This window comes from Etheostoma cragini, chromosome 6 (assembly GCF_013103735.1).
Source record: "Etheostoma cragini isolate CJK2018 chromosome 6, CSU_Ecrag_1.0, whole genome shotgun sequence".
NCBI lineage: Eukaryota > Metazoa > Chordata > Actinopteri > Perciformes > Percidae > Etheostoma > Etheostoma cragini.
In genome coordinates, this window is record NC_048412.1 from 264,699 (window position 1) to 276,729 (window position 12,031).

The 12,031-nt window shown below is 44.7% G+C and overlaps 3 protein-coding genes across 4 annotated transcripts in view; 1 reads left to right on the top strand and 2 right to left on the bottom strand.

Moving 5' to 3' along the window:
* Positions 1–1,493, bottom strand: part of zgc:114181 (uncharacterized protein LOC619255 homolog) — a 9,912-nt gene extending 8,419 nt beyond the window's left edge. Inside the window, exon 1 of the mRNA XM_034874394.1 lies at positions 1,355–1,493. The gene's annotated coding sequence lies outside the window, so the exon portion shown is untranslated. The remainder of the gene's footprint in view (positions 1–1,354) is intronic.
* A 2,248-nt stretch (positions 1,494–3,741) lies between these two features.
* LOC117946327 (homeodomain-interacting protein kinase 2-like) lies at positions 3,742–5,377 on the bottom strand. Its single transcript, XM_034874395.1, has one exon. The coding sequence runs from the start codon at positions 5,375–5,377 to the stop codon at positions 4,244–4,246; it is 1,134 nt and encodes a 377-aa protein (XP_034730286.1). The 3' UTR covers positions 3,742–4,243.
* Positions 5,378–7,439: 2,062 nt separating this feature from the next.
* Positions 7,440–12,031, top strand: part of zufsp (zinc finger containing ubiquitin peptidase 1) — a 13,266-nt gene continuing 8,674 nt past the window's right edge. The window contains exons 1-7 of one of the 2 annotated variants that reach the window (XM_034874392.1): positions 7,440–7,528; positions 8,370–8,855; positions 8,933–9,034; positions 9,147–9,206; positions 9,776–9,874; positions 10,013–10,107; positions 10,663–10,831. In XM_034874392.1, the coding sequence (XP_034730283.1) occupies positions 7,522–7,528; positions 8,370–8,855; positions 8,933–9,034; positions 9,147–9,206; positions 9,776–9,874; positions 10,013–10,107; positions 10,663–10,831 (1,018 nt within the window). In that variant the 5' untranslated portion in view covers positions 7,440–7,521. The remainder of the gene's footprint in view (positions 7,529–8,369; positions 8,856–8,932; positions 9,035–9,146; positions 9,207–9,775; positions 9,875–10,012; positions 10,108–10,662; positions 10,832–12,031) is intronic. The other variant, XM_034874393.1, reaches the window with a different exon arrangement.

The window sequence follows — 12,031 nt, forward strand, 5'->3', positions numbered from 1 at the left end:
CCCCCCCCCCCCCCCCCCCCACACTTTGACATCTCTCCATTAGTGCATGTATAGGCACTGAGCATGTGTGTGTAGTTCAGGCCTGTGTGTAATGTCTGTAATAACTGCAGAGTGTAAATTGTAATTTCCCCTTGTGGGATTAATAAAGGATACATGAATCTTAACCCTAATCTTAAATAATGTATTTCACTATGTCACAAATCCTATCCGTTACTGTGTAAAAAAAAGAAAGCTGACATTTTCTAACGTATTTTTGTCAAAGAAATTCACTTTACAAAGATACATGAAAGAGAAATGCAACACATCATCTATTTAGTTTAATGTAAAGTCCACCATATGTAATCAGAGATGCTTTGTTACTACACTCAAGTAGATTTTTACATATTTTTAATTTACTGTTTATTTTTGTGCCAACTTTTTACTTTTACGCCTTACATTTTAACACGAAGGTGGGTACTTTCTACTGCTTACATTTTACTTTAGCTTCAAATGATTTCAGTGGAGTTCCCCTTATTATTTTCTGTGTCATCAAAACCAAATTCAACCTAATTGGACGTGAATATACTCAACGGATTCAGCGGCATCCACTCTGCAAATCATGGTGTCCTAATGGCGCTAACGTTAGCATGTAGTAGTACGGACGGAGACATAAAAAAGAAGAAAACAGAGATCCAGAGATTCAGGAGACAAGCAGCAAGACATTCCCATCATCCTCGGCCTGATCTCAAAGAGATATTTGAGACAGGAGACATCAAGAAAGACTCCTGGCCAATGTGCTGGGGAACTTCTTCGTTAATGTCTGTTTACTAATTCATATTTTATCCTTTATTTTTTTTCCAGAAGCCATATTTCAGCACACACACATACATGTAGATTCATTTAAATGTGAAAGGAAAGATTAAAAAAGAGAAACTGGATCTGTGAATTCTCACACAATCACAGCTGACTTCATATGTTGCTGCTCAGTCAGAATCTTATTAAGCCAGAGTCCCAGTCTCTGTCCCCGTCATCATAATCTTACATATGATGTTTCAGGCCTTTTGGCAGAACTCCATTTACAACGTAGTCAACCGCATAGAAACTTTTCTCCAGTGAAATCAAAAGGTCATTCGCAAGGCTACTTTTACTTTTATACTTTAAGTACATTTCCAAGCCTGTACTTTGTTACTTTTACTTGAGTAAAATAGTTAAATCAGTACTTCTACTTTTACCAGAGTATTTTTTTAACACAATATCTGTACTTCTACTTCAGTACTTTTGCAGTCTCAGTTTGTAATGCATGTGTAATAACAGAGTGTAACATCACCATCACCTGTGATTATATCTCAGAGTCAAACTCCACTCATGGTCCTACCTTGTGTCTGCTGGAGGTGTGTGTGGCGCTCTCCTCGGACCTTGTGTTGCTGCCTGGACATTTATATAGCCTCCCCTCATGTCCCCCTCCCGCTGGGCCCTGGGGTCACATAGTCAAACATTTCCTAACACGGCGACACAGCTGACAAATTACACAGGCACAAGAATTCCTCTCAATCTATTGATCCCAGTCCAAGAACGGACACCGCGGTTCAGCAGGAACAAAGCAGCATGGTGAAATGAACACATTCCTGTTGTTGGTGTTTTGGAGTCTCCATGCAACCCCCCCCCACATACAAGAACTTCTTCCATATTAGGCAGGTGTCCCGTTGTGCCTACTAATACTGATGAGCCACTTGTAGGCATTCCTAGTTGCCATGCAGCTATTAGATTATTCCCCTCCAACGGGTCTGTCTGAAAATATTTAATCCCATTACCTCTTCATGTTCATTGGATAAATTGTCCTTCCTGTCTGTCCCAGTGTGAGACAGGACTAGCGCCTGGGGATTTGTCACAGACAGGGGGTCAAAAAGCAAAGCCTTAAGGCGTTTCATGGTCGTGTGGAGGCTCCACGCTGAGCTTTTGCCGTAGCCTAAGCGAGCGGCCTACTGTTTAACTTGTGCGCTGGTGTGTGTTTTGAGCCAGCATGTATGTGTGTGTGTGTTTGTGGGGGGGGGGTGATAGAGCGAGGGAGAGAGTGACGGCGATTAGCTTCGGAGCGAGTAGCAACTCTAGATTATCTCCCTGTTCTTTCTGACCACGGTGGGACATCTGCAGCAGGAGAAGTTAACCCTCTCCTTGATTTCATGTTGATGATGGAGAAGGAGAAGCAGGAGATGAGTCGGGGGGGGGAAAGCACCGCTACAAGGCCACGGCCGAGAGACGTGCGTCTCCACTACGCGTAGTTACATTTTTCAAGATTTGATGTCAGGCTACAGTGTAGATGCAGAGGGTCTGCGGGGGTGCTCCGTTGATTCTATGCAGAAGCAGAAAACGGTCTTTAGAGTGCAACTGGACCTTTACACCCGCGTGCATGAGTTTGTTTGAGTTTGCTGTGTTTGAGTTTGCATGTGATTGAGTTCAGTATTCCAATGCAATGGAGTTGGGGACCTTCCCTTTAATCATTAGTCATGGTGAAACAGATAACACGGATTTAGAAAACAAAAAAGTGACCTGACGACATTTTCCCCAAACTGACAGTTGAAGAAGAGCTGGGACACTGGCTTGTTGGGGGTGAAATGGCAGAGAAGCTAACAGCCGCTGTCTTCCACCAGCCCCATCTCAGTGACTAACTGAAGCAAGTCCTTGATGTTCTGATTTACATTGTTACTGTTCTGAAACTATTTCACTTAATCAACTGATAGCGTGTCCTGATTGGATGAAACCATCTGCCTTTAGTCTGAGCCTAGTGTCCAGAGGAAGCACTCACCATGATCGCTGAGTGAGACCTTTTGTTCAGAGCCACAATCATTACTTAATCAAAGAACTTCTTCGTTTGCTTAGGCAGACCCAATGTCTTTCAAGTCTTGGGAATGAATTTCTTCTCAGCTTTTGTTTATTCAGCTGCTTCCTGTAGTTTTGTGGAAAGTGTGGTCGGACTCAATCTTCTCAGAGAGAACTCTTTTTGTGAACTTCTGAGGATTAAAACCACGTGATCCAGCCACCTAACTGGACCTGAAAGAACCTTTTCTTCCACAGAAGTCACACCTCAAATGTTCAATAAGTCAGGTTCTGCAACTAAGGGTCTCTCACTTAAAACAATAAGAAAGGGTATTTGGATGACCTTGTGAAGTTATGTGGGATCATGGGAGTGGTTGTCTTCATTGTTAAACATACCCCATTGCTAATGGAAATGTATCGGATGTGACTCAGGCAGAAATACGGCTTCACAGGTGATTTCAAGTTTTAAAGTTTTAGAACAAGCTTACATGACAATTACAAATACAATGGCAGACTTGACATAGTGACACTGAACAAGTCTTTGCCCCCTAAAATAAGCCATGAAAACCAATGTTGACGTGAGAGAAGGGAAGATAATACAAGTTTAAACAGAACCAACCTGTATATATCAGTAGACACAATACTAATTTCATTTAAGATGATATTTTGCTGATTTATTTCCAGCTCTGTCATGGCAGTAACAGGCTTCCAGGGCCAGTGCCCAGAGCAGAGCAGCGGAGGATGATGCCAAGCATGTCACGCAGGTCTCCGTGCACCTCGGAGGAAAGCACCACTTCATCATCTTAACACAATGGCCACACACTGAGAGGAAACAGAGCTGGGTTCACTAATTCCTAATGACAATATTGATGAGAAATCTCAATACTTCTTTATTTATATTTAACTTCATTCATAATCAATCCATTATCTCTAGTTTGCGGGGTCCCTTCTGTAGGCACTAGTGGACCTATTCTGTGTGTGCCTGGGCTGTGGGGGTGTCACGGAGTAAACTTACGTAGACTCGGGGAGGACGTCCACAGCTCTCTGCTGTAAGGCAGGTTCCAAATCACACCCTTCTTGCTGTGCAGTGACAGCGGTGGCCGGTGATGACATGTCTTCATTCAGATGTGGCGGGTCTTTATTTTCTAACATCAACTCTGCTGCAACAGACAGACTTAAAGATCCTGGTGAAGAACCGGCAGCCCCTCTTGAAATACTTTTTCCGGGTTTTGACTTCAACACAGCTACTGTAGGTCTCGTTATCGCTGCTGCTGCTGTTGACCCCCTCCGAATGATGAGTAACAGAAACGAGGGAAGCTGTCTTATTGGGGCCAGCAGCTGTTTCTTCATCAGCTGATAGCGAGTCATTGGAGTCAGTAATGGGTGCTACATCCCGGTTTAGCGCTTCGCTGGACGTCACAAAGCGTTTAAACTGGACTGAGAACTTCTTTCACAGTCCACATTCTCTGAGGGTCGAACGGGCTGCTGTCACATAAGTGAAGTTGTGAGTGTAACAAGGTAGGTGTCTCATTGTGATGAAACTGTGCCCCAGAGCGTCACTGGGGGAGATTCTCTTTTTATGATCCAGATTCAGTATCCGTTTGAAGAGGCTTAAAAAGGCCAGTGTGTCTTCATGCTCAGTGGCATGCTTCCCTATTGGGTGGAACCTTGCTACGTCATGCAGACTGTTCAACTTGTTGTAAATGCTATGGCGGCATTTGGTCATGGAGCCTGTTCTGAGGTTGTATTCCCTTTGAGTGTTCAGTCTCCATTTTGGAGCGGAGAACTCTTTGTTCTTGCTGAAGAAGTTTGTTGTGTAGAGCCCATTATTCAGCAGGCGATCGCAGGGTTGACCGTGCATCTGCACCATCACTCTCATCACCTCATATTCGCAGTGTGTTGGAAACAGGTGCTTGCCCAGGTACAGGAAGGCCAAAATGCAGCCCAGAGACCACATGTCTACAGCCTCGTCCAATGGGAGGCCCAGGATGACCTCAGGGGCCCTGTAGCCAAGGGCCTGAATGGTGCCAGGCAACATCTTGGAAACTGTAGCAGCCAAACCAAAGTCAATCAGTTTGACCCTGAAGGGCTGCAGCTTGTGGTTAACCAGCATCACATTGTCTGGCTTGATGTCTGTGTGCACCAGGCCGATGCTGCTGAGGGCATTCAGAGCCATCAGCATCTGCTGGCAGATCACCCTGATCTCAGACACACACAGCGGCTTGAAGTTCCTCTCTTTCATCAGATCGTGGAGACTTGTGTCCAGCATTTCAAATACCAGACAATAGTGTCCTTTGTACCTGAAGTACTCAGTCAACCTGACCAAGTTGTTCTTGTCTTTGTCGAGCTTCCTGAGTCCTTTAAGCACGGCCACCTCTCTCTTGCCAGCGATGCCTGCATCAGTTTGTACAATCTTCAGCGCCATCTTCTCATTGGTTTGTAGTTTAAGGCAGCTGGCCACTTTCCAAAACCTGCCTTCGCCCAGAAAGGAATCCACCAGGTAGCCACCTGACGTAGTAGGCAGAACTTCCTGTTGTTTTATCTGAAAATTGGTCTTATTGTGAAGTGCTGTTGTTGGAGCCATTTCTAAGTGGGAGTGTTAAATAACTCTCATCTGAAAGCCTTAATCTGTCGAATGAAGGATGGAATGTTTGGCTTTGATCTCTGAGCAAAGCAAAACGTCATGGGTGTCTGGGAGCCAATCAGCGCAGAGAGTGGTGCTTTTGTTCTTTTTAAGAACTGGAATTCTAAGAGATCAAAAATCTAAAATCTTTGTGATCAAAAATCACAAAGACAGAATATAAAAGGCGCTGTGACGTGTTCCATCAACAACTGCATGCACTTCAGGGGAGCGCGCACATCTCAAGTGAAAACTAATGTAAGGGTTAATGTAAGAGTTACTACGGCTCAGTAATTAGAAAACAGAAACAAGCGTCTTTAGTGATGAAGTCTAGCTTATGAGCGTTTAGAGAAACCAATGTTGGACTACACTCAGCAGAAGTACTATTTCCTTGATGATTTGTCGGAAAGTTGGAGTTATTAATCTCTAAATATCTCTGGGAGCAATCTTTATTGATGCGCGTTACAAATGCAGTTTGCACGCCGCTCCTGTCCCTGTCCTTGTCCCTTGTGTCTGGAGATGCTTTATTTGGCACAGCAGATGTTATTCAGCTGTGATGGGAGTCAAATATCGCTAGAAGTTATCATTTAAAGATCATAACAAAGACACACCGAAGAGCTCATTATATATATATATATATATATATATATATATATATATATATATATATATATATATATATATATATATATTTATAGGCTATAGGCTACCTATACAAACAGAGACACGTACACACCCACACAGACAAACACAGAGACACACATGCAGCAGCAGCAGCAGGACCTCTCTATTCTGATTGAAGTTTTCTGTCATATCTGTATTAAACTCCCTGAAAATGTGAGCTTTGTTTTCCGAAATCAGAAGACTTTATTGATCTCCTGTGGAAAGTGTTCAGTTGCTCACAGTCAGACCCAAGGGAAATATAAGAGTAAGAACAGAGGTAGTTGATAAGTGTATCAAAGTAACAGTGCAAGAAATAAAAATGTTAGGTAGAAGTATTATAGTATAGTATTAAGTTTAGTCTCTCACACTTCCTTGTTTTATTCAGATTTTTTTAAATCCTCAATCATGAATATGGTATGGTTATACGTATATGATATATGTTGCTTTCACTGGTTTTAGTTGGCAAAATGTTCTGTGTGTCCACATAGTGGCTGCACCGGACAGAGGGACAGAGATGTGTGTAAGAGTACCTTTAACTGGGACCGGTACTTCTAACTGGGACCAGTACCTCTAACTGGGACCGGTAGCTCTAACTGGGACCGGTACCTCTAACTGGGACCGGTAGCTCTAACTGGGACCGGTACCTCTAACTGGGACCGGTACCTCTAACTGGGACCGGTACCTCTAACTGGGACCGGTACCTCTAACTGAGGCCTCAAGGCTGGCAGTGAAAGATAATTGCAACCAGTAAAACAAAACACAGTTGAACTGCTGGTATTTTTATTCCATGAATTAAAAGGCAAATGGCTGTTAAACATTGATGCCTTCACTTTCAGGTTCATTAATAATTATGGTTCTGTAATCTACGGTTTATGATCATAAGCATGATACATTCCATATTATTGCATTATATTCATGCTCATCTAACCATTCAATGATCTCTGCATGACCTGTATGATCCTCAGCTTTACAAGTTGCATTGCTGCCATCTATGGAACTATCACCTTAATGCACTATATCCTGTTGTACAGTCCTTTAAAAATTAAAAAAATAACGATTTCCCTTCCCGCTTGGCCCTATTTGTAAAATACTTGTCGGAGACACTTCTTCCAAACCAAGTTCCCGAGTTAGGCTTGTCTTTGACCTTACCCCCCTCTATTACTAGATGGTTACTAGATATGGGAAATATTGGGCCTCCCTTTGTTTTCTTGCTCCCTGAGCTGTTGAAATTGTTCCCTGCCACGCAATACTTTTACCCTCCGCTCGGGATAGATTTATGTTGACATCTATGGTTTCCTTGCAAAACAAAACAACTTAACTAATCATATTCTTTTATTGTGAAGGTTTGAACCGGAAGCCGGAAGTCAAAGTTGCATGGGGGACCGGCGCCATAAAGCCTGAATGGACGGTTTCGGAGCTGCAGAATAGAAAGTGACAGGCATCTCATGGACCGTGAGTAGCTTTATATGGGTCATATGGGTTATATGGGTTAGGCTGGGAGAAGGTTCCGGTGGTGACCCTTTAGAAAGCTAACGGTAACGTTAGGCTAGGGGAAGGTTCCGGTGGTAACCCAACGTTAGGCTAGGGGAAGGTTCCGGTGGTAACCCTTTAGAAAGCTAACGGTTACGTTAGGCTAGGGGAAGGTTCCGGTGGTAACCCTTTAGAAAGCTAACTCTAGCTAACTAGCTCACTTTCTCACAACGAAACAGAGATTATCATTTGGTCGTAAAACCACAAATCTCTTGACAAATGAAATCTCTGCTCTCAAAACCGCGTCCTCTCTTCTGAAAACCAGATATGAAGTGGCAGAGCGTCCGCTTCATGAGGTCACCTGTCATATTCTAATACATGAACAAAGGTGCTGTCTGGTCCCAAAGCAGGTCACAATGTTATGTGCTGAATCGAGACTGTGAATATGTCATATAAATATTGGAAGCCACTCATGAGTCAGGGTGCCAGCAGAGGTCCAGCCTGTCTCTCCAGAGCTTCAGTTGTTCTAACCTTTCAGTGCCTGTTTGTTTGTGTGTTTACTTGTTTGTTTGTTTTTTTGCTTTCATTGTAGAAAATAATGCTGTAATAAGGGAATTTCCCAGCTGTGGGCTGAATAAAGTATAATCTAATCTGATCTAACATCACTGTCAGATGATAGCACAGTGAGTCTTTATGGGGACTTCCATTTTATGTACAGTGAGAATTTCACTTAAAAAGACAAATTCATCAGGAACTAGAAGGGCACTCTGAGAGCATGTGAAGAAGCTGTGTGTGTGTGTGTGTGTGTGTGTGTGGGCTGCAGGCTGCAGCATGCTGACCTGTGAAATATGTGGTGAGGAGCTCCTGCTGGAAGAGGACATGAGAACCCATCTGGTCGTCATCCACCTGGAGCAGGAGCTGCGCTGCCCCCTATGTTCCTTGTCGGGGGTGTCCTACGATGAGCTCTGCTTCCACATCAGCTGTGCACACCCAGAGGAGAGGCCCGGAGCACAGGGTCCCCCTCGCTTCATGCCCCCGTCCGGTTGCTCTGCTGGAACTGAGGCGCCCCAGTCCTGCTCAGCTGAGGACAGCTGGGTCACACCCCCCACTAACTCTAGTGTACCCACAGACTCAGTGCTAGCTCAACACAACAAGGCACTAGATGCTGGGGGTTCACCTCCTGGGGAGAGTGCGACAGCACGGAGTACTAAAACAAGTCCACAGTGTGTTGTGCTCTCTAATGAGGACAATGATGGAGTTAAAACTGAGCACAGCGAAGCCAAACAGCGGCGCCTGTCTCCAAGAAAAGGTGATTCCACTTTTTCAATCTTACTTTCAAATTTTGAAGTCCCATAGACTTGAAACAGTGCTGTGTGTGTGTTCCAGAGAAGCTGTTCTCCTGCCCCATGTGTGCTCTCGTGTGCAACAGCTGTTTCCTCCTGCAGGAGCATGTGGAGTTGCATCTGCAGGAACAGCGCTCGCATGAAGGTAACTCCCTCTGTCCTGGCTGCCATGTACACAGCTATGTTCAGGTACCTGTTGTTAGCAGCACATAGAAGCCACATATGTGTACATTCTTTGTGACTGTTTGTGTGTTCAGTGTCAGCACCGGAGGTGTGTTCACCAGCCAGTACATCAGCACCAGGCAGCACCCTCTGCAGTGGGTCTCCTCTGACGGAACATGGCACAGTGGTTTTGGATTGGCCGCTGGCTGGTATGTCAAACAACAAAATGATCTTCTCTTTATCCACCCGGTGGATGTCCCATTTGTAAAAGAAAACACAACACAACATGACTGATTGAAAGTGGTGGGCTGTTATCAGCCTGCCGCAGCTGATGATGATGCAGCAGTGTGTGAGACCAGAGACACATGTTTAGCCACACTCTCAGATTGTGTGAATGCTGAACACTGTGTCTTTTTGTCTCTTCTGTTTTAACACAGATGTTTCAGTGGACTTTTCCTCTCGGTGATAAAATCCCGACAGTTAACCCCACTTACTTGGTTGGCACAGACCATGACGTTTTGGCTCCACTGCTCTCGTAGTGTTTACGGACCACGCTGCTCGTGCCGGTGTTGTGCCCGGTTTCATTCATTTATAGTTGACGCTAAGGGTTCAAGCATCTGCTCCGCAGATGTTACACCTGCAATGTAGCTGGCCCGTCAGCCCGTCTCATCTATCTCCGTTTGTAATAACTGTTTTGACATGGAGCTTCTCATCTGTTCTATAGGAGAGAGGAGATTTGAGTGTCCCATGTGCTCTGTGGTGTGCAGTGACAGCTTCTCTCTGCAGGAGCATGTGGAGCTGCATTTAGACCACGCAGCAGCAGGTTGGCACACTCTAGGACGGATCTTCTTATTCCCTATCTGTCTGATCTGATATATACTCACACTTGACCTGTGTGTGTCCGTGTGTGTGTCCGTGTGTGTGTGTGTGTGTGTGTGTGTGTGTGCGTGTGTGTGTGTTTGTGCAGCGAGCCCTGGCTCTGACCTGAAGCTGGCCCAGCAGCTGCAGCAGCAGGAGGAGGCCCAACAGGAGAGAGAAGAGTTCAAGAAGCTTCAGGTCTGGATACTACTCTGCAGAGAATACATGTGTTTAGACAGGAAGACATATTTGTTGGATTTCCAATAAAGTAGTGACTTTAAGGGTAAGCATTCATTAAGGTTGAACCGTGTGAAGGTATTAACTCTGCAGGGGGCCCAAACTTTTGCAGACACCATTTTTTTTATTTCTGTTATTTTGAAAGTGTAAATGATGGAAATAAAATCTAACTTTTTGCGAAATATTATATGAATGTCTAATCATTCTTTTGATGCCTTTTGGACATTTTTCCATCTTTTCTTGACTTTTGCCTGGGGTGCCCAAAATTTCAAGCCCCACTGTATATGTGTGTATATGGAAAATATTGAATTAACAAGCTGACATCAGACAAGGTTTACTGTTCTTTCATTAAAAATGACCCAAACCAATCAAAAAGGTTGGTGATTGAATTAATAGTTAACTAATGTCTAGAGGGTGTGTGCCCAGTCTGGAGCTGCTGGCTTCTCTCTGTGTTCATGTACTGCAGTAACACACGTTGAGGTGTCTGAAGCCATCCTGTGTGCTGTGTTTGTGCAGAGGCAGTTTGGTCTGGATGGCGGGGGGGGCTACTGCAGACAGATGGAGAGGACCATGGACAGAGCGGTGGCCCGGGGTCTCATGTCTCCAGCAGAGTTCCACTGTCAGAGGGCTGAGATGATGGAGTCTCTGGCCTCAGGGGCTGATGATGGCAGAACCAGAACTCAGGGTATGTTTCATGTCCTGTTCCACGGACACACTGCTGCAGTCTGCCTTTTCATTCTAACACAATTTTCACTGTCTGGCAGTAAAATACTAACACATATACTGATATACAGGGATGTAGCTGAGATAGACACTTTAAGTCATGGGAGGAAAGAGGAACTGGGGAAATATGTTTTGGAGAAATTAGACGTTCTTTCTACTGAAGCGTCACATGAATACGTCAGCTGTTTGGGCGGAGTTAGCATCTCCTTCAGCTTCCAGGAAGGGTTAGGGTTCTCTGGATCCTCGCCTATAGCTCTTCAATCATTCCTCCTCGATACTCAGAAATAAGAGCTCTGAGATGGCATTGGACATCAGCGCTGTGGAGGTACAAACCGTTGTTTAATTTGACTAATTTAGTGACCGGCCGGCTACAGGGCCCCGTTCCTAGTTTAGCACGCTTTCCAAGTTGTTCAAAGATCAGCGGAAAGAAAAAGCCTTTTTCTGGCCAGTTATTCTGCTCATTCATCCCATTCTTCCCCGCTCATGTGTACAGGAAGAACTGGTAGCAGGGCCTGAAATTAACACCCGCCCACACGCCAAATACCGGTGAATTTTGACATTGGCTGATAACACTGTGTGTAATCAACGTGCCACATTGGCAGGTAGCCAATGAGAATTGAGTGATTCAGACGTGTAGCTATTAGTAAGCAGGGTACACAGTTGCCTATGGGCCCGGACCAATCAGGGGCCAGCATCACTGGAAGACATTGATTGACAGCCAGGGCCTCCTATTGCATTTTCATTACTCATGACAATCTTAGCAGTCCCATGTGCAGCCACTGACCAATCAGGAGTGAGAACGGGTCACATTCCTTTCCCTGTTTCTGATAGGAAGACGAGATGTGTGTGACTCAAACATCTCACATTTACCAACAAAACGTACAGCGAGAGACGTCCTGCAAACCTGTATACATTTTAACATCAATGTACGCTGTAACGTTTTTTCACTGACGCGCACACACAGAAACACACACAGTCACACACGGTGGATGCAGGAAAAACCATAGATGAGAGGGACAGGATGACCTAAGTTGAGGACAGCTACGTTATTGAAGGTGCAATGATAAGTTAAAGTCCAATAAGTCCTTTATCAAACCGTATGAATGTGTCCCAGCCCAGGTCAGGAAATTAGGCCTTTATACTGGATTGTCAAGCCCCCCCC